General features: G+C 43.0%; 1 protein-coding gene across 8 annotated transcripts in view; it reads left to right on the forward strand.

Moving 5' to 3' along the window:
- arvcfb (ARVCF delta catenin family member b) overlaps positions 1-27869 on the forward strand; it is a 253471-nt gene that overhangs the window by 154003 nt on the left and 71599 nt on the right. For 4 of the 8 annotated variants that reach the window (XM_088077113.1, XM_088077119.1, XM_088077120.1 and 1 more), the window contains 5 exons: positions 8163-8321; positions 8942-8962; positions 11548-11691; positions 14678-15318; positions 22563-23068. In XM_088077113.1, coding sequence (XP_087933239.1) covers positions 8163-8321; positions 8942-8962; positions 11548-11691; positions 14678-15318; positions 22563-23068 — 1471 coding nt within the window. The remainder of the gene's footprint in view (positions 1-8162; positions 8322-8941; positions 8963-11547; positions 11692-14677; positions 15319-22562; positions 23069-27869) is intronic. The other 4 variants (XM_088077114.1, XM_088077118.1, XM_088077115.1 and 1 more) reach the window with 2 other exon arrangements.

A 27869-nucleotide genomic window follows, 5' to 3' on the forward strand; every position in this document is an offset into this window, starting at 1 on the left:
GGAAGGTGACTCTGATCGCTCCGGTATGCATGACCAGGTGGCGATCTGACAGGTTCTGTTGTCTCAACCTGAAAGTAACCGCAGGCGCCCTCCCACTGTGTTCAGACGGAGACATGCACATCTAAATTCTGCTCACTGAGGTTGTGTAGGGATGAGAGGGAGAGTTGTCCTCATGTGCACCTCTAATAACCGTAAACATGTGGTGCTGTTCATGGGAATTATTTATTGCAGTTGATTGGCTTTCTCAATGTCTCTTTTGACCCTCCACAAATTTTAAAAGTTTAAGCTCAATGAAAAATATTTTGCTTGCAAGTGCTGATATGTGCAACCTAAAAACTGGTCCTTATTGTTACTGTAGGTTTACAGGGTACTGAGCTCAGTACATTTTTGGTACAGACCAAAATGAATATATAGCACTGCGGTAGGGAGGACACCAATGACAGTCCTTCGTGACTGAGCCTTCATTGAGAATTGTGCTATTAGTGCTCCCAGTTTGGATAGTCAGATAAGAAAACTAATACAGTTTGATTCCAAAAGTCATACAGTAACTCAAACTAACCAGCAGCGGAAGACCAGAGACTCACTTTGCTCTATGGAGTACATTAACTTTTCATTAAAGGACTCCGGTGGCTCTGAGGAGAGCACACTGTAACAGCGCCAGTTTTGTGTTGTAAAGATCTGTCTGACAAAAAGGTAAAGCTATTGAAATAATCTAAATTTAGGGTATAGGTCTTAAGGTGGTCCTTTACTTTTGTGGTAAAATACATTTCGATGCTTCCCCCAGTCACATTAACACCAACAGTAGCAAAACACGGAAGTGAACTGCTGTTTAACCCAACTACAAGTCGTTTGTGGCAGGTTATGAAACATTGAGAATTCAGTACTGATGACTCTTTATCAGACAGCAGCACAGACCCAGGTCTGACTTTGCTGCCTTCAACCTGCAGTCGGAGCTTCAGGGGGGGGACAAAGAGCTCAGTGCCCAACAGGAGCAGCTCCTCCTCTGGCCAGGAGCTGAGCTTCGCCTCACTGCTGCGCTGGTCCCTGCTGATGACGGTCGCCAGGGCAGCAGTGTCTATCTGCGGCACTCTTTCATACACTGTAGCACAACAAAAACATCTCGTAGATGATGATTCAAGTGTGCTCATGTATGGAACAACATTACCAATGTGAAAGCTAGACAATTGTACTTGGGCAGGGTGTGAATCAATCACATCTAACATGAAAACACCTTTAGCCTGTGTTTTATTCCAGTCAGCTAGCTCAGATTAGATGGATTGTTATGGAAACTTTGTCTATTCTCTGATCTCATCACTCCCCATTAAGGACCTAAGCATAGCAGGGAATGGGGATTGACAACGATAACTTACTGAGGGGAACTGAGACTCCAAACTTACAGGTGGATACTGGGAAGGAGGTGAGGCTTTGGATGGGTCCGAAAAATACTTCACAGCCTCAGTGGTGGCAGCAGGCCCATCAAGTGACAGATGCAGTAGGTGCTGGGAGCTTAAATACACTGTTTTACAGTATTACTCACTTGAGAACTTTGGCTCCTTTGGTAAATGAAAATGGTGTTTGTATAAAAACATTCATATTCTGTGAGTTAATGCACTTAAAAAAAAAAAACCCAGAAAACATTTTTTGTATTGAAACAGAATATGTGTTGCATATACGAACTTATACGAACGGAATTATTTGAAAATTTTGTCTGTAAAATACCAAAGTTTCAGCACAGATGCCTTAACGAGAATGTTTTTTATACCTTAGTTTGGGAATATACAAGTACCGTTAACTCTTATTTGTCTATTTTTGGAGCATTTGTCTTTATTAGAGAGTGATTATACAGACAAAGACATAAAACATTTTTACTTTTTATCATACACACACACACACACATAATTTGTCTTAATATTTTCGTTGCTTATTGTAGTTCATCAAAGTATTGTAATGTATTATATTACCTTACCCGAGGTATTTCTAAAAGCCCATTTGGGTTTCTGACCTCTCCGGCACATGTTTTTCTGTATTCTTTTTGACTTGTTTTCTGTTACTGTTTTTAATGGTGCAAGTAGATGAAATCAAATGAAAACGAAATTTAACAAAATATGCTGTCCCACTCAAGTGTCATATTATGAACTTTGCTAAATTAAAATCTATTCTAAAATTTGAAAAGTTACCTAACTTAGATCAGCAAACACCTAAACTAAAGATTATATTCAATAATTTGAGACATTTGAGACATTTCTAGTTCTTAATGAGTAGTCCTTATACTGTTTATTTCATCCACATTGCTATTTTTATCCCTAATACTATCACTACAACATCAATAAAATGTGAGTACTATTTATACTGTACACCTTGGACACCTATTGCAGGGATGAGTCATTCTTTTAACTCCAACTGAAGTTTTCTGATGATTCTGTCCCTGGGGAAGGAAAGCCCTTATCTGCGTGTGCGCTCTCCTTTTCCACAATTCCTCTCCCCATCCTCAGACAACACTGAGCAGCTTATTGAACGCAGATGATGAATGGGTGTGGATTGATGGCAGATAGCGAGCCGCCGCTAATTGACACCGCTGTATCACTTCATCTCTTGCCTTTGTATTCCTCCTCCTCCTCCTTCTTTTCTTTTCGTGGCACAGCAATCCATTATGGTTGAGATTAGTCTCTCTTAAGAAGCCGTATGTCCCCGCATGATCTATTGTAATGGAATATACTCTGTCGCAGATTGCTCAAGGGCTCTTTTCAAGGGTATTATTTTTTGGAGGCATTGATCGCGTTGAACGTCGCACAAAGAAGAGCACAAGTCTTAAGTCTCTTCTCATTCGGGGCCTTATATACAGTGCTTTCATGTAGTTTAATGGGAAGTAGTAAAAGTAGCTATGGAATTTACATTTCCTTTCCCTTTATAGTACAACAACACTCCAATACATTCAAGAGTTATGCAGTGTTATAGTCTTTGTCGTCAAGGCCCTGATCTGAAAGGTGAGGTTCCATTATCCACCAAGCAGCCCTCTTCTTTGCTAGTCAAAGCCTACCACACCAGGATGAATAAAGTTCAGGTTGTACAAATCCTCAGGCCTTCTTCAGAGCCAAATCCCTGTCTGTTTGAGACCTCCGTCTCTCCTCCACCACTGGCTGAACAGAAGTGATTTAACTGGCAAAGCTCTCGCAGGCTCTTTCCTCCTCATCAGAAGTGGGGTCCAGCTCTTGGCAGGGCTTTTTAGACTCGGCAAGGAGACAAACATTCTTGTCGCTTTGTTATTTACTTGGGCTCAGGAACCCTAAGATGTATTTAAACCTGATCCTTAACAGATAGGCTTGCCTGGGTTTATAAAAGCTTGTGTTTTGTATTCTTTCCCAGGTGCTCCTAATGTGTTTTTATCCTCTTTATCCTGGTCTGACTCTAGCTGACTTTCACATTTTTTATGGCACACTGTACAAAACAGACATAGTTGTTCCAGGGAAACAGGTGTGTCGAGACGTTCTGCTCAGGGGATCTTTGGGTTTTATTTTTTAGGGGCTTTTCTCTTGTTCTGCTGATGGAGCTGATCAGGGATTTTTAGCCAGCAATTGTCAGATCATGAGCTCACCTGACAGACGTTAAGCTTACTACTGTTCCAGTGGCAAATAAAAACCATTTCCAAAAGACTTGCATGTGCTGGAACTTCCTCCCCCTCCCTCGTACTCATCTTCCACTTTATCATTCATCTCTCTGAGGTCAGTCATTAACTTACTGCGCACTTCTCCTCCCGCCCTTGACTAAAGGATATGCTTTCCTGAGTCTCCTCGACTCCGAATCAGCCTGGTGTTCCCCCGGGACCGGCAGACTGCTGTGCTAGCCCACAGCCAGACGGCTTTTAATCATTTATTTAGGGGCTCTAATGTCGAGTTCAACTCCACTCTCTCACTTAGTGCACGCAGAGACGAGAGGAAAGTGAACGAGGGACACCGCATTAAGCTTGGATCAAGAAGCCAGTTTGTCAGCGAGCCTCTAAGGAGCCATCCTTCCACTCTGTCCACTGTCAGTGTTTTAAACTCTTGTAAGATGGTCCTGCTGTTTTGACGGTATCTCCTCTGGGTTCAACCGATGAGCCTTCAAAGGAACGAAACATCATAAGAATGCAATTCGTTTGTCCAGATTTAATTAGCAGAGAGCCAAGGAGGTGGAACGTTTACAGTGATTGTGCTTATTTAGTAAGGAAGAGTTTCTATACACAGTGTCTGCCTCATTCTGCATAGAAGAAGAAAAGATAAATCACGCCATGCATGCAAGTTGGTACACATGCACGTGGCATAATTATCTTAATTGAATTTTTAATGGGCTGTTGTCTTTCTTTAACAGTATTCAGTTGTTTCTTTATGGAGTGTTCACAAAGAGATAAGATGCTTTTATGTATTTCAGAAAGATGACAGCACGTAACGTGACAGGTTGGGCTGCATGTTTTTTTGTAGTGGAACATGCCATAAATAGTAAATAAATTTAATCTTTAGAGGCCTCTGGATTCATTTTCGAATTGCAACTCGCAACCAATAAGTGACAAAGGACCTGGCAAGACCGTATGTGTTCCGACACACCTTGTATTCAGCAAGCCTCGCACTTCTGTTTCTAAACAAGGCCATATTTTGGTTGCTAAACTAATCTTTAATGCACTTCCATGTGTCAAAACATTGTACATTTTAAAACTAGCTCTCTAAACACTTTTCATACAAGGTTTATTATCCATTGTTTTTAGCACCGAGCGCCAAGGAAGGTAATTCACATTTATAATTGAACAGAACGAGGATGTTGATTGGAAGCAACTAATCAGCACTGACCTTTTCTGAATACCATTACAGACCTTTCCCAGCATAGCTGTGCTGTGTAGCCTGAGGTCCATTTTTTTTAAGTCTTATTTCAGTTTAGCAATGGTTGTGTGTAAATAAATGTGTCTCTTTCTATGCAGCAGATAGCCTTCCCAGTCATTAACCCTAATAATGGGATTTTGGAACCTTTCGCCGTGTGTAATGACCTAACTCAGCTTAGTTCAGGGTGCTAATTGACTCTCAGTTACTGGACAGAGTGGAGCAGGTAAAAGGAGAATGTTTTCAGTTTCTTGGTGTTGCTGAAGGAGGTTATTGCCCGTAACAAGGGCCCAGTTACATTCCCCCAGCAGGGACATGGAGGCTGGAGGGTTTTGGGATCAGACAAAAAGATCCTCCTGAAAAAAAGTGCAAACTTCTGACTGATCAGCAGGAAGGACTGGAGATCAATGAGGACTGTGTGAGGCTTTGAAGCCTGAGAGGAGTTGGCCAATCAATGACGAAGTGTTCACTTGTTAGTGCCTTCCAAGACGTGAGGAAAACAAGCAGTTTCACTCCATGAGGCGTCGCTTGTAGTGTTTCAGCCAAACACAGAGGAGAACAACAGTGAAACTTTTCCTCTTGCTCTCTCCTTGGCCTTCACTCTGTCTCTCCCTCCAGCTTGGTGTAATTGGTCGGATAAAAATAGCCGGCTTGGTTCAGTTGTTTTTACCGTTTTTCTGCGTGAGGTGAATTTGCAAATAGTTTAAGACAATAGATGGGACGCTGGGGGGATTTTTTTTTGTTTTTCACAGCTTTGATGTTTCGTCTGTATTAAGATTAATGGGGGTCAAAGATTTAAATTAAAAAACTACATTTTGAAGATAAATTGGTTGGTGTTTTGTCACAGTTATGAATAAAGCTACATTCCCCCCACGTAGTTAAAGGAACAGGAAGTGTACACAATACAAATGGCATGTCAGGCATCATGAATAAAATCCTTAGGGTCAGTTACATCTATCTACACTATAAGTACACAACCCGCTGCTTCCTCCTTTTCCACTCTAAGGAAAAACTCCAGTTTCCACTACACCGTTCTACTCCAACTGTTTCCCTCTCCGCCCTCTCCATTACTTTTGATTTCCTCTCCCTCTCTTGGCTTCGTGCTGTTTTGGTTATCAGTGATTGCCTCAAATGTCTTCCTTCCCCTCTCCATCTTGAGAGTTGTAATGTTGTCACACTCATGCACAGCAACGGGGCAATGCCAGGGCGTTGCACCTCCGACCACTGACTTCATATCATTTTCCATCAGCAGGAAGTGCAGCAGGAAGCACATATTTCGCACGCATTCACACAGGGTCAGGTGGGGTACAAGAGACTCTGTGCTCCCTTTCATCCTTAGCCCATGGACACTTTTTCTTTAAATCCATGGCCTCCCAATGAAATATGAATCAAAAACAGTGCTCCAGGCTTTTGCTTGCCTTGAAAGAAATTTAACTCAATTTGAAGTCTCAAGAGGTGAGGAGTTGCAAGCTACCCTGCATTGCAGTGTTTGGATATAATATCAGGGCCAAATAAATCATGGATTGCCAGGACAAGAAACAAACTTGTAAAGCTATGTCTTTATTGTTTTTTTCTTGTATAGTATATAGGCATTGTCAAGTGTGTGTGTGTGTGTTTACAGATGTAATATTTACAGTGCTGTTACAAGCAATAATCTGTGGAACCTTATTATGTAGATGACTGACAAGTAAGGGTGCAGAGATTCAGGTGGTGAAGGGGCTTGTACCATAATTTATTTTGTGATAACCACAATCTTTCCATAAGCATTTTTAGTTTTAGTTGACTAACCCCAATCATACCATACTGTATTTACCATGTGCAAATATTATTCTAATAACTTAACTTTTAATATTGGCATTAAAAATTCAAAGCTGTTGTTAATTAATCTAATCAGTGGTCCAATGTCAATGTTCTGTGATGATGGGCATCTCAGTGGCTCTTACATTGCATATTTGACAAAGTTAATCAATAAACAATGTGTAGTAGTATTTAGGTGTGTAAATTACTAGTTTTATTGCAGTATGATGTTATATTGATTCTTATAGCAACTATACAATATTTTCTGGAATCACAAAGTCTACCACGATACAATTTTGATTCAGTTCAGTTTAAGTGGACCTGTGATGGCTGTGAGATGATATCAGTAAATATCCTGATTGTATTTGTCTTTGCCTCTTGCTCGGCACTGGCTCTGTTTAGGAAGGAGGTGTGTTTGGTGACACAGATTTGCCATAGAGATTTCAAGAATAAAGGCATATCTCAAAGATGACAATATGTTTCGAGGTTCTCACTTTGCACTGAAGTTATTGGATATGCAGATGTGAGCTGTCAGAAATATTGATTTATCAATACATACGTTCTGACTATCCAAAGTGGTATCAAAACTCATTTTCTGCAGCATCGATACACCAGTACGAGCCTTGTTTTCTCACTCTTTTTTAAAATGAATGTTTACTAAAGTAATTTTGATCTCTGCTACTAACCAAGAAAATAAAAGTCTGCGATGTTATGTTTAAGCCTTCATATATTTATTTTTTAGTACATATTTTAAATTGTATGCCCTCAATGTCACTTTTTCCCTGTGGTATTGAAAATGGTATTTGGTATTGAATATTTTTCATGTTATATTGAAGTTAGAAATTCCAACACTAATCAATGATTGATAATCTAAATATTGCCAATTTTTTCCATCACCCTGGACATGTTGCCAGACAGGGCTGACACATAGACACCTATGGGCAACTCAGAGTCCACAATTATTAACCTGCCTCTCTTTAGACTGTGGGAGGTAGCCAGAATACCTGGAGAACACCCACACTAGCACAGAGAGAACATGCAAACTCCACACTGAAGGGCCCCAGCTAACCAGCAGGCTTAGACCGGGAACCCTCTTGCAGTGAGGCGACAGTGTGTCACATCACATTTGCTTATTTGTATACCGTAAACACTTTTCATTCATCACCTTGTCTCAGTATATTTTAGTGCTGTTATTTTCCACACATTATTATTCATGTACTGTGTTTCACACTTTCCATTCCTCTAGTTAATGCTCCAGCTTCGCATAGCAAATTGTGGGTGGCATTATATTTAATACCCTTCATTTGCAATGTTCTTATTTATGCTCTATTTTTCTCTGCTGGATTCTAATATAATTTGTTGCTGCAGTGGCCCAATTAAAGTTTCATCTTGTCGTGTATCTAATGGAAGATTACCTCAATGTTGTGCTGTTTTCTCCACTCTTTCAAACGACTGAATATGAAAGTCTATCCGTTAACTCCTGATTGTCTAACTTCTCCCCTCACCCCTCTGTGTGTGCAGGAGCAGAGCCCCAGCAACGCCACATCCCTGGCTATGATGCAGGAGCCGCAGGAGGTGGTGGAGGAGACGGTCACCATAGAGGAGGACCCCGGCACCCCCACCTCCCACGTCTCGGTGGTCACCTCGGATGACGGCACCACAAGGCGCACAGAAACCAAGGTAAGATGCAAAAGTGGAACCAGCGTATAGGCAGAGAATGGCAGGAAAACACACGTACATTTGTAAATTTTTGGGGTGTTGATTTCCCTTTTTCCATACTGTAATGATGTTAGATGCTTTAAGCAGTTAAAAAATGTTCAACTCTGGAATGCTTCTAAGCAAAAAGACTCGGAAAGTTAGCTGTGACCTACAGATAAAACTGATGATTCTTATATAATCTGCTGCACAGAGCTGATATTCAGCCTGTTACCAACTATCACACCTGAGCAGGACACCTCAGAGCAGTTGCATTATTGTGGCAAAGAGAACCCATTGAGCTCATAGCTGCAAAACCCCCCAGAGTCCCTTTGATCCATTTCAATATTGCTTCATATTATGCTTATGGATTACCGCTTCCAAACAGCAAGGCACTGTACCTCCTCTCCCAGACTTCCACCCTGAAGAACTCTAAATCCCATAATCCTACAGCCCAAAGTGGTTTCATCTCCCTCTCATGGCTTCATTTATTTGATTATTGTGTTATTATGAGCCAACTCCCCTGGTGTTCTCCTACTTTTGTGCTTCTTAAAAGCTCTTTTGTTGATTCGTCCTCTACTTTTGTTCCTTTGTTTTTCTGTAAGGATATCTCATCTAACGTGAAGGTGAGTGGACTTTTATACCAGTATGGCTTTTTTTAACCACCATGCCACCATTTTATGTGTGCCCACACAGGCTACAGCAGCCTTATGCAACAAAGTCTGCTTCATCACAAGCCAAATAATGCTCCAGTCTATACTCTACAATACAGTTCGCTGCTTGTTGCATTGACCCCTCTGGGACAAGACCCATTCTCCTCCTTTCTTTTTTTGCATGATCTCTCCTTATTTCTGTCTTTTATATTCTGTCTTACATCGTCTCGCATTGACATTATAGGAGGTACAAAATACCACCGCTCAGCACCAATAACACGTCCCATATGTAAGAATGTTGGAATAAAATGTGCCTTGAATTGCTAACTATAATCTTGAAATAACATCCTGAGGACACACTATAAATCCCCGTGTTAGGAATTATAATTTCAATGACTTTTTACTTATTTAGGTTTGTTTTGTTGCCAGCTGTAGCCTTGTGATAGCTCGGTTTTTTATTTTTTAATGGTATGAATTACCATTTCTTTGTACATTTTGTACATTGGCTCCCTAAAGTAATTTGCTACCACTTTGAAGACCCCAATACTGAGAAAAATCATTTCAAGCAGCATCAGTAATCTGCAATTGCTCAAACCAGAATGTCCTCCTCTTGGTGTCAGGTTGGAGTTTTTGAAGAATTTCAAGTGTGCCTTTTCATTGTGTTTCGGAAGACAGTCTGCATTCCACTTGTAAGTTTGAATTCATCTCTCTCTGTGCGCGGAGAGGAATTCCCAACTGAATCCGTGCCAGATTTCCTTTTGAAAAAATCAGGTGGGGGTTTGCAGCTCTTCCCTTTTGCCTCCACATTTTGAGACGTACCCTCAAAGACAAGCTGATATTGCAACATTTGGCTTGAGACTCGGGATGTAAACGTAGACACAGTCAACTGCAGCTGCTGTAGGCTTCCAGAGGAGTGGAGAGCGCTGTGTGGAGGTCCTACTCTGGGGACTGTGAAACTGTAATTAAAAAGCCTGGTCTAATCCCTCATCAGGGAGGGCCCATTGCCCTCCAGCCTGTTTACTGCAAGGGGATTGGCCACACACACTCACTCACACTCACATGATTTTATGAATTCATACACAGACCTTCTTAGGGATAACACACACAAGCATGTGCAGTTAAACATCACACTAATCAAGGGCTTTGCTGCTGAGGAAGGGAAGAGGAAGGACGCTCCTTTAAAGGGGCCACCACCCTGCTGGGACGAGAGAGAATGGACGCTCTCTGGAAGTTACTTTAAGGAGAAAAGCAGATTAATGTTGAGGGTGAACTTTTGGAAGCCAACACTGTGGTGGCAAGTGGATCCAGACCTAGCCAAGAGTTTACCCCAAAGAAACCCTCTCCTCCTGTCTTTCTCACTTTCCCCCTGTCTTTTTTGTCCTCTTCGCATCTCCTCTCTCTGACACACTTTCATGTGTTGTTTTTCACCCCCTCTCCTTTTCTATCTCCATCGTCATCTTGCAGCAACTCACAGTTTTATTTATGTGCTTATCTTTTTCTTTTGAACCAAAGTCTTACCATACTGTCTAATGCTAACACACTCCTTTCCCTTGATGGTTATCCCCCATCTGACTACTGGAGGATGAAACGCACAAGCTTCTCCTATCTTCCTGATTTGCAGGCAAAAAAAAGCTTTTTTTCGGTGGTAAACATGTTTCTAGCTGATTTAGTATCAGCAGTATAACTAGTTAGAATACTGGGAAAGAAAGAAAATTGGTACCAAGATGGAGCTAACGTATATGAGAGAATATCAGCTGCAAAGAGGCTGCACTCAAGCGTGCGTTTGTTTTGGGGATCAGAGTACATTTCAGCTGACAAATTCAATTTTTCATGTACAATTAGAAAACAACTATGACCGGCCTTTCAGTAGCAGATTAACTGCTGGTTCTATTTACGTTTTCAATCAGTTCAACTCAAAGCGGATTGGCCTGGACCCTGAATGTGTGTACGATTCCCGGCGCATGTCTGCGCTCAATTAGATCCACGTCCGTCCTCCTGTCCCAGCATGCCGTGCTTTCCCCTTGGCCACCATCCAGCCCTCTCTTCCTGCTGGCAGACACTCTGAATGGAACACCAGTCATGTCGTAGGAAGAGCCGCGTTGGGCCAATAAAAGCAGCGTTCCTCCTCTTTTCCTCTGGATATGAGCTAATGAGAACGGAGGCAGACCACACAAACAAATAAAAGGCACTTTCACTAGCGCGCACACGCTGGGGAGCCAACCTTGAGTAGGTAGGAGTTTAGTTTATCAGGTACAGCTGTTCTGAAAAATGAGGTGCCACTGTTGAAGAGGACAGAATAAAGAACAGACGCTTTTGCCACACAGAGTGCATTACTTGCTTTTATTTCAGACAGACTCTATCAACTTCAGCAAGCAGTCTTTAAAATAGTTACTGGGGCGCAGCAAGAACACTCTCTCTCCTCTTAGGTTTTATGCAGCTATATGGAGCTTAAAAGTGTGCAGTATAGAGCAAAAGCAACAGGCTGGTGGTACACCTACGAATAATGACATCTAATGCAGATTACTGAGAGCTCTACCTACCCGTCCCTCCAACTCCAGGTGACCAAAGTGGTCAAAACCATCACCCGCTGCACCTACCACCCTGTGATGGTGACTGACAACTTGTTAGGGGAGTCCAAGCCTGCCACCCGGACGCCCACACCGATCCCCATCTTGACTCCCACCCCACCTTTGACAGAACCAGTAAAGGATGCCGAACCATGTGTGATGTTTGCTGTGTTCTCCCCCTCCCCCGCCTGCCCCCCTTGTTCCTCTAACATTTTAAAGAGGCCCACATTTAGCCGCTTAGATGTTGTAGCGTTGCAGAGAAACTAACAATTTCTATTTCTGCCATCCTCGCAGGTGCTCTTTAGATGGTCTGAAAATGAATCACAGGCATCACGATCATAGGCTTCTTAAATATCTGAATTACCACCCTGTCCTCCCCCACTCTCCCCCCTGGCCACCACGTCCATTTAAACTCTCAATAAAATGAGTGCTGCAGAGGTTGTGAAACCTCTTACAGAGCTGTAAAGTGGACAGTTTGACGCCTGCTGCCTCTCCCCCCATTTCTTTAACAGTTTGGTAAACAGTTAAGGCCTGTGTCTAACTGCCTGCAGTCGTTATTCAAATGCTTTTCAGCCACGACCATGACTTTCCACATTACAAACGTATAGTATTTCTAAATGTGCTCACATATACTCACACTCTCCGCCATTTTAGCAATTCTCTTTTAGCCCCTGTTTACTCGGCTTTAGCATATTTCAGACGCCCCTTTTGAAACGCAGCTCCCTTGCCTCCGCTCGCTTCCCCTCGCGCGACGGTTTAACGCCTTGTGAACTCGAGCGTACATCAAAGAATGTTTTGAAAACTGTGTGATGGCTCCCTTTGCAGCCCCTTGCAAATCGCCTAAAAAGCTGTGTTAGTACAAGGGAGCTGGGCATGTCAAGGCTGGGATGCTGTAGCATTCACAGTGCTCTCCTCTCAGCTCTGACAGCCAGAATAGAATAGAATAGAATAAAATATGATGATAAATAAAAGAACAATAAAATGACCAGTTACAGATAAAAAAAAAAGTCTGACATTATTCCCATCTGGAAGGCCCAGGTTCCCTTGTATCTCTCCAGAAAATCAATACAGCGTATGAAAAACTAAAGTCAGTGTTATTTAATAAATGACATTTAATATGCCGGTGTTATCGCTGTATTCAGGGTTTGACATTCAGCCCCCGGCCCCTGTGGTCCCCTTGAGGCCCAGAGTTAGCATTCGGACTCATGATATGAACACCACTGCAGCCTTGTTTGCGTTCTTACCACAGAGAATCACGAGGATGAAAGTGAGCTCGTTATTCCAAGGTCATACATATGCTTTAGCTAATGTGACTCGAGCAAATGAGCTCTTTATTTTTAACTAGCGCAAAGCCAAGGCGGAGTGGCATCAGAAACAAACATAAATTACTCACTAATTACTCTGAACACGGATATGAACCTCGGCGTTCCTGAAATAGGCTTCGTTATGTATCTCACAGTCAGGGTGTAATCACACTAAGGCCAGCTAAGATTTCAATTCTGTTTCAGCCGAGTTAATGAGGACGCAGTGTTGAACAACCAACGTGTTGTTTGTGCTTTTGCTCCTCTGTTGCGAGGGTTAATGCCCTGTTGTAGTTTCTTGATAATATTACATGCCTTTGCTCACTCCTGATTAAAATCTAAATTATGGCATTGATGGGAAAATAAAGAAAGCATATTACAATTAAGACGAACGGTGTCCAAAATTAAACCCATCAGACGCGGGAATGAGCTGAGTATTTTTTTTCTCCCTTTCCCTGAGAAATTCAGACGGGCGGTCTACGCTCGTCAAGTGGGAGCGGCCCTCTCTGCGACACCTTGTCAGGCGCAACACGAACTGCATCAGACCTGCACCCCTGCAGATGACGATTAATTTTCATCAACCTCATTAATTTTGAAGATGAATTTATAGCCGTGGACAAAATAGCCAATTATCGGCCACAGCAGAATTCACTGGGCAGCAAATTGGTTTCTGTATGGGCGGAGAGCCCAGGGAAGGAGAGGAGGTGGAGAGGGGGGCTGTCTGCAATTCTCCAGGCAGACAGCCTCAGAGACAGCACAGGAAGTGGAGTTTTTTAGCTATTGGATGAAGTGAGTGTGAGAGAGACATACATGCAGGTCTGGTTGTCACAGTCCTCCGGCTGCAGAGAGTGATGCTCCCCTGCTCCCCAGGGACAGACAGGATTCAAGGTCCAGTGAACTTGTAGCATTTCAAGATGGCTCTGTTACAGCACAATCAAGGAGAGTCAGCTACTGTGTGTATACAACACTGTGGGTTCAGATTCAGCTGATTGTGTTTGCCGTATTATTATAGCATTCACTGACTTTTTCCACTTTATAATTAAAGGTAACACCAGGATACTGCTGTAGGCGTAGATTTCGAGGGGGATGCGGGGGACACGTCTCCCCTCATTATTTATGTACGTCGGAAGTTGAAAGTCTGAGCTGGGAATGACATCAAACCCAAGTTAACCAGTACAACAAATCAAGATATTGTTTACAATACCAGTTCTAGAAAGGATAGCCCTTGTTTGCGATCCCGGTTTAAGACAACGCATTAAGCTGTATTTGCGCATACAAACACTAAAGCAACACAATGACAGATAGAGGTTGGACAGGACTTCTATGTCTATGATTGTTTTAGTGAGAAACATGTAAGACAAAAGTGCCGTAGAATTACTACAGCATTCACTACTGTTGATACAAGAGCTGCCATATTGGATTTTAAGGCTGGGTTTGGTTAGGTTCCTTTGACATTCCAAGTTGGAAAACTGACTTCGGTTGGCATTTCAGTTCAAATTTCCAACTGAAAACTTTGAGTCTTTAAGAACCCATCATTTTATAAAACAGAATTTTATGACATTATAATGCACCACAATACTCTCCTGGGATAAAAAATAGACTAACTCAAAAGTTTGATTGAATTAACACAAATCGTAAAGTTTTCCTCTGCGTTAGATATGATGCGCATGTCTTAATCCGGACACCAAGAATTAAAGTTATCATAAATGATTCCTTTTTATCCAGTTTATCTGTCTGCCTCTTTCATTGTGTGACACAGTGGTTCTAGGTTCTGTCATGTGATGCAGCTCCGTCTGACCGCTGTATCTGCTCCTCCACAGGTGACTAAGATGGTGAAGACGGTGACCACGCGGACGGTGCGTCAGGTGCCCCTGGGCCCTGACGGCATGCCTATGCCCGAGGGCTCATCCCCACTAGGCAGCTACACCGACTCCATCGACCGGCGCTACATGAAGAATGGAGGCGACCGCTTCATAACGCCTCAAGCGACGTCCACCCTGACCCGCTCCTACAACAACTCCTACAACGATTCTTACGGAGAGACGCCCGAGAGCCAGTATGTTCGCCACTACGGCCTGCACGACGGTTATGCTGATTTGACGGACAACTATGGCAGCCTGTCACGCGGCGTCAACTTCCGGCCGCCGCGCTACCCCTACCTGCCCAACAGCTACCGGCCAGAGAACAGCTATACGCTGCCTATTCGCAAGGATGACTACGGCCACGTGGCCCAGCCCCAGGTGCCTATGGGTAGCAGCACAGTGGATCTGAACCGCTCGCAGCCAGAGCGCTTCCAGCCTGAGCCATATGGCCTGGAGGATGATCGCCGCAGCTTGGGCCCCGAAGAAGAAGAGCCTTATGAACTGGAGCCCGATTACTCCACTGCCAACCGTCGCACCCTGCAGGGAGCCAACCGGGGTCGCACCCACCGGGAACCTCTTCGCGATGTGCCCCGAATCAGGTGAGGATAAATACACAGAGTTGAAGTTTGCTTTTGAACAGGAAGTGCTATTTAACCTCAGAACAAAGACACTACACAGATAATTCTGCATAACAGTTGTTTTTACACATCACTACCTGGTGTTAAAAACCTGACGGATCGTGTTAAAGGATTCAGCCTGCTGGAGTTTGCAGGAAATAATGTTTTTTTGAAAGTGTGCAAGTTCGTACAGTACAAGTTATTCTTTTTACATTGGACAGCAAGTTCTTGTTCATATGCATGAGCGCAGGCTTCGCCATGACATGAGAGGAGATCATCCCGTTAAAGATGAGAGAGAATAAAGAATACTCGTCTTGCTCCCGCTATAAAAAAGACTGCATTACGCCGTGCGCAAGTAAACAGATGTCTCTTCTGCTTGAGCAACTTGCTTGAGAAGGGAAGCGAGAAAAAAACAAGTCTTTGATTGTCATTTCTCCTGCAAATAGATAGCGAACAAGTGTTTGTGCCAGAGGTAAAGAGGCGGGAATGATTCGAGAGAGAGAGAGAGAGAGAAAGGGGGGAGGATGGAGGGAGAGTGGGGGAGGACAAGAAGCATTGGTCAGTCATCTCTCAAAGGCTTTTTTGTGCAACCTTTGTTGAGAGGATTGTGACCCCTGGCTCCAGATGACAAAAAAAGCATGTTAGCCTCCAACAATAGCATCCCAAAATGGACTCTTGTCCTTAGTTTCCAATCATTTCATTGCAGCCCAAAGAGAGACGCCGAAAAAAATGTTCACCCTCAGGTTAAGTGAAGGAGACTTTTGAAGTTCAATTGGCGATCTGTGGCAGATGGATGTTTCTAAGTTTTTTTCAGTCTGAGGGCAAAATGTTTGGGCCAGAAGCCAGATCTAAGCAAGCATTTTTTCAACAGCCCATGAGTTGTGCTTTTAGACTTTTCTTAATTAAACTCAGGTACACACACATTCATGCATCCACAGCTGGCTGGGTTTAGAGGCCCCCTGGATTGATGTGCATGTGGAGAAAAGTAGATCTCTAATCAGACCCTCTGCCTTTACACACCTTTGACTTTGCTCTGACATTTATACACACACACAGACACACACACACACACTCAATAAAAATCCACATCTTCAGAAAATGAGTCACTCCCCCATCCGCCTAGTGAGAGGCGCTTGCTGTGACAGGCAATTTGTAGGCTGCCTTACATGTGTCACAACACAGCCTTAACAGCCACATACACCCCTTCAGAAACACACACACACACACACACACACACACACACACACACACACACACACACACACACACAAAGGCAGGCAGCTGCTAACGTGAATGCCCAAACACAAACACACATGTTTACAGCCACCCTTGACTGACTGCTGCCTGGCTAATTGCAGCAGAAAATAAAAAGCCAAATATTTCCTTTCTCTCTTCTCTCCCTCGTCTCTCCTGCACTCCAAATCAGCTGACACAAAAACATCAGCATACTGTAAGCGCTTTTTGTGACAATCAGCCCTCCCAGAGTGCCCAGGCTCTCCTGTGCACTCACACCGCGATTAGTATTCTTCCAAGAAGGGAGCGGCGACTCCAAAGTGCTGTAATGAATCTGGGAATTAAAGCGCTTTAATTACAGCTTATCATTGCATTGCAAGCCCTCAATTATGCTCTGACAAAAATGAAGACGTTTAGTACTAAAACGGCTTCCTGCATCAGCGCCAAGCACTCATTTTGTCACCGCCGCGGAGTCCATCATGTGTTGGGAATGATGATGTATTATTTTGTGCAGGAATGTGTGAGCCAGCCTCACTCTAGTGTTAATGTATCTCTAATGTACAGATGGTGACAAATTAAAGGAACAAGCTAAATGAATAAGTGGGGGACACGTAATGAATGCGCAGGCTACCATACAGGTCACAAGGGATCAGTGGATGGTTTCATCAGTCTGACAATGATGTGAGTCATATGCTTTTTTGGAAGGGATCTCCACCAAAACACCAAATGAGAGAATATCTTTTAGTCACATTTAATGAACATATGATGTGTTTGTCAGACACCGAAAAGCAGATGGCTTAATGACCAAAGCTTCTTTAAAAGACAGCAGTTAGCTGTTAATGCTGCAGAGCGTGGGACAATTTCTGAATCATATGTAGTACACCTTTATGGAAGCATTTATTACTCATATTCACTCATTTAAATAACTGAAGCATACGGTGTACATCAGAGGTGAGGTCATGGAGGTGGTAGTGTTTCAGGGTCATCTTCAAGATCTCACCTGTGTTACCAGCAAAGTACTATATGGGTTTTTTTTTAAAGACGAAATGGCCCTAAAATAGCAAGAAGTTAAAAGTACAAGAAAAATTCCTGAAAACTATTTAAAAACAACAACAACAAAAAAACAGACCAAAAAATGACAATAAATAGGAATTTAACAGGGCAAACACAACTTTGAGCAAATGTTAAAAAATTACAGTAATTCTGTAGCATAATTTTAATAATTGGGATAATTATACGTATATTTTTTCCCCATACATTTTTCCTTAGCTTTTTTTTTTTAAAAAAAAAAACATTTCCAAATCTACTAATTTCTTGCAATTATTGATATATTTCTTGCCAAAGAGCTCATGCAACTAATTGCTCAGGTTTCAGAGAGTTTAAAACTTGTGAAATGCATCTGAAAGCAGCACAAGAAATGTCGCTCCAGAAGGTGAAATTACAGTGGAAAACTCATGTTTTATGATGTGCACTTCTTTTTTTCTGTTTTAATTGAAACACTTTTTTTTACATGCTTGGTCATAAGTTTGGGGGCTACGAGGGTATACGTATATAATGCAACATACGTCCACCAATTGAGATTTGGGAATCCTGTTTCTACTGTGAGAATTATTTGGGCAGACTGTGTCGTGATATAAAATTACATATGTCATTATAGAAGTTCCTTGCCATACTTCATCTGGGATGGATCTGCTCTCCAGACATTCATTGGTCAGCACTTATTTTTCTTGATACAAAAACATTTAAAAACGTGTCACATCTAAAACAATTAGCCTTGTATTTACCTAAACAGTGAATTATTAAGCAGGACTGTAACAACAGAGGGAGGCAAGGACATTTCATTTTCCTTCCTACCTGCTCAGGTTTTGCAGATAATGAACATGTCTGCATCCCTCTTTCTCTCTCTCTCTCTCTCTCTCTCTCTCTCTCTCTCCTGCCCCCCCCACTGTCTGGATATGATTGCATCTCACTCCCTTTCCCCCCCCATCCCAACCCATCCTCTGTGCGTGTGTGTGTGTGTGTGTGTGTGTGTGTATGTGTGTGTGTGTGTGTGTGTGTGGGTGTGTGCGTGCGTGCGTGCGTGCGTGCGTGCGTGCGTGCGTGCGTGCGTGCGTGCGTGCGTGCGTGCGTGTGTGTGAGAGAGAGAGAAAGTGTGTGTGTCCATGAGCACTTCTCTCTGTGTGTGTGTGTGTGTGTGTGTGTGTGTGTGTGTGTGTGTGTGTGTGTGTGTGTGTGTGTGTGTGTGAGAGAGCGAGAGAGAGAGAGAGAGAGAGAGAGAGAGAGACAGCGTGTGTCCTCATGCCAGTGTGATTAATAGCTGCTTTTGAACTCTGCCAGACTACAGGGGTGTCTTTAAGCCAATCTCTAATGGCTCATCTCTCCTTGGGCGACCAACTCTGCTGCACCCACCCACCTGCATCCAGGGGTCACCACACACACACACAGACATATAAACACACACACACATGCATACTCACATTCACTCATCTCTTAATTGAGAGGAGGAGGGGGGGTCTCATTCTTATCCATTGCTGTCTGTGGGGAACAGCTCATGGAAGTGATCCAGACCCCTCCCCCCTCCTCAATCCCGCCAAGAGACTTTTACTGAGAGCAAGATACTCCTCTTAATATTAAACTTCCTGTCTGTCACATTTGCGGTTTGTCAGAAGCATCCGCTAAATTATAGAAGAAACTTCTGAGTGATGTCACTGTGCTCTTAATTGAATGAAGTCGAGCAGCAGTGGAAGTGGATAATGTCATCAAAACAGGCTGAGGAATTAGAAAGTGGTGAGACATAAACACTCTAGCTTTGCTGTGTTTTTTTTCTTTTCTCACGTCTTTCTTCTCTGTCCCGCAAAGACTCTTGTGCATCATAAAACAATTATTGCCCATAATTCAGAATGAGCAATCTGCTTGGCAGGAGCAGTCAGTGAAAAGCTCATAAACGCGGCAGAGATGTAATGTGTGCACATGAGATGCAAACATCTTCTTGCGAGCATCTAATCCCTTTCAGCTGATCTCCTTTCATGAGCCTGCCGAGGAAGAGGGTCAGGCACGGCGGCAATTGAAGGATGATGAAAGTAATTGACAGAAGATGAAGGGAAGGAGGAATAGCAAGGATGTGACAAAGTCCAGATAAATAAATGAGTGCTGAAGTTTTGCCGACATGCGTACATCTCGTATCTACTGTTTATCTTTTCCCTCTATTCTTTGCATCTTAGAACTAAACAAGCGCACACGCGCATTCTCTGACAGATACACAGGAATAGTCCAGACATTTAGCAGCTCGATTAACATGAGGAGAGTGATCTGCTGTAATCATGCTCGGAGCATCGCGTCTGGCGGCGGAGAGCCCTTTCACATCCTGTGAATACACCCCTCCCTGTACACACAATGGCGCCAATTTAAATGCAAATCCTGACATTCCCATCACTCAGCCTCGCGACGCCTGCTTTACCAAAAGCCCCGCCGCATCGGCCCAGATCTAAATGAGCCACGATCTGCACAACTGTACATCTCATCTGTGTGTTGAAGTGTGTGTGAGAGAAAGTGTGTGAGAAACACGGTGTGACAGATAATGAGAGAGAGAGTCAAAGAGAGAGAGAGATGCATGAAAGAGATGGTTGTTATGTATGCAGCGCTATGTGACTGTGATGATGCTGAGATTGTGTACTGCCCTTTCTTTAGGAGGGCTATTCCTGCCTGCTTGCCCTGTCATGTTCAATATCCCGCCGCAATCGGAAACTAGTTGATGGCCTCCAAGTGTGGGAGTGTGTGTTTATATCCTTTATATGCAAGGAAGCATTTAGTAACCACCAGCACGTGCACATAAACTCACAAATTTCCCCCTTTTTCCGTGCAGTCTGTCATGCAGCTCAGCATTGTCGCCAAACCTCAGAGCTGCACTCGTCCTCAAAATGATGTTCTGTAATCAGGCTTGATTGGCCCCTCCTTCCATACTGTGGCTCGGGCGGCCTGTGGAGGTTTGTGGCTCTACAACATATTCCACAAAGCTGGAAAAACGACTTTTTAAAGGAAATTATACAGTGGGTCGCTGTGTTCATATCAGTGTTTTCTCTTTTAGTCTGGAGGAACACCTGTTTAAAAAAGACCTCCAGAGTCACAGCTGTTCTTGACAGCATGGCAACCAAAGCTTGTCCAGCAAAGTTTGCCACCGTGGCTCTTTGAACTTGCGGCATTTGGACACAGGGCCGTATTCAACTGTGGCGGTGCCGCACTCCATCTGTATTAATCCTCTTTCCATCCATCTGAATAGGGGATTTAGTATCTCGTTACATCGCCTGGCCAGGAGTTTCTTTCCCAGTTCATTTCGTATTGATTTCCCTGGCAGTAAAATGCACAAAGTCCTGCCATAAAAGCCAATATGTTACTGCGAGGTTTGTATAAAAGAAAAATCAACAGAGGAATACACCAGAGCCGAGGCGAGATGGCATGCAGAGCCCCCCCGCAACCCACCCACCCACCCTCCCTCTTCCCCAGCATGCCTGGGAAGAACTGTAAAAACACATAATTAACATAAAACTCATTAAAATTAGAGCTCGGTCTGGAATTCCCTGCCAACCACCGGCGTTGGCCACCATTTTGTTGCACCACCAACCACCATACATCAAAGATGGTGAGAGGAGACCAGCTGGATTATGTAACGAGGATAAACAAATCTCAAGCTGTGGGGTGGGTGGGGGGATGATAAAGGCTGTGCATAAGTACACAACCCTAATTAAATTCCTCTCCCCATGTCATAACTTTTCCCACCAAACATTCTACCATCCTTTTAGACAACTCTGTGGTGTGTGTTCAGAAAGATTTTTTTTTTGTGGAACAAGTTTGGAAAATATTCTTTGCAACTTCTCTGCCAGTGTAAAATGTTGCTCCCCTGACTCCATCTTCAGAGTTGGCCCAACAAATGAAAAATCGTTGCCATGATTAAAGAGCCTTAAGTAAAATAAGTAGCCCGCACTGTTGCAAGTAGCAATAAATGATCCGTCATTGGAACTGAATGGTTATATTTTCATGTTCTGATAGAGCATTGATGTAAAGAACCCTGGAGTATAGAATAGACTTCCAGAAACTTGAGATTTATTGAAGGGAACCCCCCCACGAACCCTCAAAACACAGCTCCCCTCTTCCTCCCCCAGAGGACATCACTTATTTCTGTCACTGTAAATGAGTAGAGCTCAATACAGTTCCCCTAACAGTAGTCGTGCTAATGAGGCTAATGCTAGCAGCAAAGTCCCAGAGAGATGGCCATTAACATTTTAGCAACCGCATGCAAGTGTTCGGCGCTGTGAGCACAGGGAGCCCCGGGGGCATCATAAGGGCTCATAGTCCTCCCTGGGGGGACAGCACAGCTCTTTTCTCTGTTCCCCGGGGGAAAACACATCAGATCTCCTCTCTACTCTATATGGTGGCTTCCTTAAAAAAAGAAAAAGAAAAAGAACTTCACAAGACTTTCCTTCAAAGCTTTTTCTTTGGTGTTGCTTTTGTCTCTGTTTCTTTGTGAACTGCCTGCTTTTTCTTTGTTCAATCTTATCCTGTCTCTCAATCACTCTCTCTAAGACCTTATGTTTGTTGATGTCTGACATGTTTGCTGCTACCACCTGACAGGGAGGAATAATAAGTGGAACGTTGCTTACTGTATCAGTCTTATTGCAGGGAATTGCCACCTCAGTCCCTCTGGCAGAGCTGTTAATAACAGATCCAAACCACAGATCACCACGTCTTTCCCTCACTATCTGTCCTGCACTCCTTCTGTTTTCCCCTTCATTGCCCACATCTTCTCACCTCTCACTCACCCTGTCCTCTGCTTTCCCTTTTCCCCTCATTAGTCAATGACGCCCACCTCACTTGGCCTTTTTTCAAAGTCTTTCCACCAACTGCCTAATTCTTCTCTCAGACAAATCTGTCTGAGTCACCTTCCATTTACCTCGTCCGTCTCCCTTGTCCTCACCGTCCTCTCTTCTTTTGTCTTCCAGAGGGTACCCAGACGAAGCCATTGAGGCAGAGCTGATCGATGAGCGCCACCCCTATATCCATGGCATGTATTCAGCGCCCCTGGCCCAGCCCGAGAGGGGGAGCATGGCCAGTCTGGACCGCATGGGCGGCAGGCGCTCACCATCCATCGACAGCATCCGCAAGGACCCGCGCTGGCGTGACCCAGACCTCCCCGAGGTCATCGCCATGCTAGGCCACCCCATTGACCCGGTCAAGTCCAACGCAGCTGCCTACCTGCAGCACCTTTGCTACGAAAATGACAAGATTAAGAAAGATGTGCGTCAGCTGAAGGGAATTCCCGTTCTGGTGGGGCTTCTGGACCACCCCAAATCTGAAGTCCACCGCAAGGCTTGTGGTGCCCTGCGCAACATCTCCTACGGCAAGGACAATGACAACAAGGTGGCCATCAAGAACTGTGATGGCATCCCAGCCCTTGTCCGCCTGCTGAGGAAGACCAATGACATGGAAGTTCGAGAGCTCATCACCGGTAAGAATAAACATTTGCATTTTAAACATTCGAGATAGTGTGATGAGGTTCAACCAAAATGACACAAGGAACAGTAACATTGTCATTATCAGTCCAACTAATACAATTCAAGCAGATATCTGTTAAATAATGCCACTTTACCTTTTGTCACCACATGAAAGAGCATTTTCTAAATGTAGCAGGAACAAACTCTGTTTGTCGGGAGCTGAAATGGTACCATAGATGTGGCACTGCAATGCATCTTCATACAAAGGTTCATATGATGTTGAACGAAAACGCACGTACAACGGTTCACATATCTAATGAATTAGCACCCCCCCCCCGAATGGAGTCGTCATTTTATGTGCTGAACATAAAGTTATGTAATTAATGCAAAGTTACATAGGTAATGATTAGGTAAGTAACGTTTAGCCAAGTAAAGTTATGAAAGGTAGGTTTAGCAAAAAAAAAGGACTGGATGTTGTCAAGTTACATACTTAACATTAAGTTAAGTACTTAATGTCCTTAATGTCATGTTATGTACTTAATGTTATGCTAATGTACTCGACAAAAGTTACATAGGTTAGGTTTTGGGGAGAAAAAAACTTGTTTATGACGTGCCTTTAAATAACTCCTGTGTGAAACTCACTTGGTTTCACAGGGGACACAAACACCGGTCTCCCGGGGGGAAAGTCCTGTGTTTTTTTATCCATCCACCACCCCAACCTACTTCCAGAGGTTTTCTCTTTATACTTCTTCCTTCTTTACGCCTGTCAGCCCTGGTCACATGATCACTACCTTCCTGGTTATGTGCGTTATATACGCATTCTAGGTATTGTTGTTTTACATAAATGAGAGGTTGTGTTGTGTCATTTTAATGTTTATGTGTGTAATTTTAACTACATTTCCCATGTCAGTGTCAGAAAAATATTCTACTTCTATTTCACTTGTCTCAACCACATCACCCAGCTCCAGCATGCAGTCAGGGCATTTACTTAAGCCTCACATACATTCATATTTTCCTTCAAACTACTTAAAAAAGATCTGTCGTGTGCGTGACATCATTTGAAATAAGTGCTATGGATATGTCTGATTGCATTCCTCAAGTCAGACATCATTTATGATTGCTTTGCCACAGGTAAAGGATTCTTACGTTATGCAAAAACCACCTGCATGGCACTGTTGCAGCCAGGCCTTTTGGCTGTCTTGTCTGCTAACTGTAGGATTCCTCCTTCTGTCTGCCTAATTAGTCTCAACTCTCATTTACGTACAGTACGTATAAAAGAGCTGCTTTGAAGCCTTGCAAGCTGATGTGATAGTACCTTAGTATGCCAGTCCTTTCCAATCACTGGCTGCATACCTCCTATCACTTATATATTACATCCAGGAATGTGCAGAATCGGCTGCCATAATCCCGTACTCTGCATAGTAATGCAGGGGCTGAGTCATACTATATTAAGAAGCAGAGGGTTTTTTTGTGTTTTCCACACATCACTATTCTTTGCAGCAGTGTTCACAGTGTGCTATTTTCTCATCTCAGACCCCTTACATTATTTGATAAGTTTGTTGCCCGAGGCATCCATATGCAAAGTTACAGTACTTGCTGAATTAGCATTGAATTGCGCAACTCCCCATATACTAGTGAGGGGAGATAACTAATTACAGCATTCAGAGCTGTAATTAGTAATTCTTTTAATTCTAGTGAGGACACGTTGAGTAAATTGTCTTGAAGATGGCTCTTCTTACCACAAAGAGTAACTAATTACTTGGTCATAGAGCCATTTTATTTTCAGTGAAGAGTCACAAGGATCAAATTTCAGAATGTAAGACAGACATTATGATATTTGATTACTTTAGTTTTACTACACTGTACTGTAAGCAGACACAAACAGAAAGTGGACTGATTCTCTGAAGAGAAGTAAATGGCATATGAACATTGATCTTTAGAGAAAAACGCTATTAGCTGCATTGTGTAATGAAATATGTCTTAATTCCTTTAAGAGGAGCTATTGATTCGAACTCTGTGATAGGGTTTCTTCTCCTTGACCTGGTAAATGTCAGCTGGGGAATACAGTGGTGTGTGTGATTGTGTCTCTCAAAGTGCTCACAGCTAATCCCCAACATGATTGGTTTGACCCGACACACTATGGCTGGCATGCACGCTTTGGCATCTGAGAAGGGGCTTTTGTTTTCACTGCACATGTGTGGAAAAACGAGAACCACTTAAAAGTGAGACGCTTGACCTCTGTGAAGTAGCCGCCAAGTGTAAAATAAAGACATAAAAGGGGTTACTTTTTTGGTATTTTTTCAGTTTAGAGAAGCAAAAGTTTTCAAGCTGGGTTTTGGCAGCTTTTAGTGGTTTCTAGCTGGATGTGATGTTTTAAGATCTTCAGGGCTGTGGCACAAAAGAGGGAATATCAATATTGGCAGCTTCAGTCCAGAAGTATTTATAGTGATACCAATCCTTTAAAAGCCGTGCTTGTTGAACTGTAGTGTGCATGCATGCATAAATGTGTGTGGTAGTGTGTGTGTGTGTGTGTGTGTGTGTGTGTGTGTGTGTATAGCTTCCCTTTGCTGTGACAGAGATGTCGCGGTGAGCGATGACTGTGCCGCAGCAGAAATGATTGCCTTTACAGCACCGTGTTGCTCCCCATCGTAGCTAAAAATAACCCTGCACCACAAGACAAGGAGGACAGAATGGAGGGAGGTGTTTTTTTTCTCCTCTTTCTCTCTCACTCATTATCCACTCTCCTTTACTCAATCTAATTTTTTCTCTCCTTCATTCATTATCTGCACTCTGCTTTTCTCCTTCTTCCTCTCCCCCCCTTTTCTCTTTCTCTTTCCCTCTCTGTCTTTCCTCTCTCTCTCTCTTAAGCTTTAGGTTTCCATTGCCAGTGCTCTGGCCCCAGTGAAAACAGGCCAGTCACAATGCAAGCTCAGCTTATTGCCTCAGGCCCTGTGGCTGGAATTGGCTGTGTTTTTCTACAATTAAATATGGGTTTTAAATATAGGCTCCTTTTCTTAGTCCATGTGTTTTAAGAGTTTGCTGTTGGAGTTTGTGCTGTCCCTGTAAAACCACAGAGAGCTCTGTTTTCTGCAGGGGGAAATGGGTGACGTGGAAGGAACCAAGTGGTTTATATTTTCCAACACACAAGACAGACAGACCAGTCGTTCATATTTTTAGAGCTTTGTACCGTTCAGAGTAATTCTATTTTCCCTCCCGGTAGGCTCTGGGCTGTTTGTGCCCTCCAGCAATTCCCTCTCTGGAAATGTAGATTATTAAGCGGATTTGTCTCCTGTTTTTCCTGCAGGAGATGTCTGAGTCTTGTGGATTGACACTCAGGCAGGTGCTCGCTGCTCGCCTTTGTCGTTTGGATGAAAAATGCATATGGAGCAAGTTGGCAGGCCTTTGAGCTATAAGAGAGATGATGTCTAGACACACATGCAGGTGTCTGTGCCAAGAGTTTGTGGGGTTTTCTGAGTTTAACATAATATATACAGCGCTGTTTAGAAGATGTTTTGGTTTAAAGCACCTAAAAGTTTTTTCTACGTTTTAACACTGAAGGCCTCAGAGATCAACAACCTTACACAGAACAGCAAACAATATTTTGTACCAAACATCATTGTTTTAAAATGTTAATATTGACATAGCTTTAAACAGAATGTATACCATTAGGTACTGAATCCTGTGGTACTGCCAACGCTACTGGCCCTAGTAATGTGGCACAGAGCTGGGAGCTTTGATTTTGTTTCATAGACAAGCTCCTCTGCAGAAGCTTATTGATACATAAATGTATATTTTTAGAGCAGAAGAAAAAAACATACAGTTTTGAGGGTTCGACTTGTTCTCCATTGATTTGGTCTCATCTATTAACACACAATCAATCGTTTTCACAGAAGTCATTTTGGCATGTCATACGAGGTAAAGCACAGGTGTAATAAACAACATTAATTAGTAATGGCTGCATTCCATTAAGGTCCCATTTCCTGGCCTCTGATCATTTACACTTGATGGTACTTAGGAATCATTAGTGTTAATAATTACACCTGTCATTTTCCTACTATGGCAAGTCAAATTGTGTGCTGGGAAAAAGGCTCTATCTGGAAAGCAGAAGCGACAATGTATTTTTACATTGTCGCACATAAACCTAATGTAAGACACACAGTTGGTCACATTTTCCTATTTGACATAAAACAGCTGCAGCAAACAGGCATTCACTTTTCACTCAGCTGTTGGACAGTGAAGGACAGAGAAGGACACTGAAGGGCAGTGATTACTGTAATTCAGTCCGATCAGTAGAATAATGGGATGTTGAGAATACAAATCAAAGTGAATTGAGATTAGCCTTTGATAAACTACTGTAATCCAACATGTAACACTGCATTAGAAACAATTCATGTCAAAGTGTAACAGATAACTTGCATAGCATTGATCAATAGGTCTTCAATAGGTATTTGATCAAACAAGCAGCATCGTATCCATCATGCCGCAGGCGTGACACTAACAGGACCTTATCTGATTTTTAACAGCAGGACAGATTGAGCTCAATATACTGGCCTCAACTCAGTTATAACATTTATTCTGTGTATTCCTTGGTATATAGGACAACACGTGGTAGGAATGAGTACCACTCATATGTTTTTCTGCTTGTCTAGCAGTGATACTAGGCTACTACTGAAATAATGTAGACAATAACATAGACCAAATGACAAATCTATCACAGCAGATCGGTACTACAGTGATAATTTGGTGTTTCCAGAGAAGGTGACAATGGCGGCCTTTGATGTCCACTTCCAGGCAGCACTCTTGTCTATACTTTCT

This window comes from Plectropomus leopardus, chromosome 4 (assembly GCF_026936395.1).
Source record: "Plectropomus leopardus strain MGB_pleo_1.0 chromosome 4, ASM2693639v1, whole genome shotgun sequence".
Classification (NCBI taxonomy): domain Eukaryota; kingdom Metazoa; phylum Chordata; class Actinopteri; order Perciformes; family Serranidae; genus Plectropomus; species Plectropomus leopardus.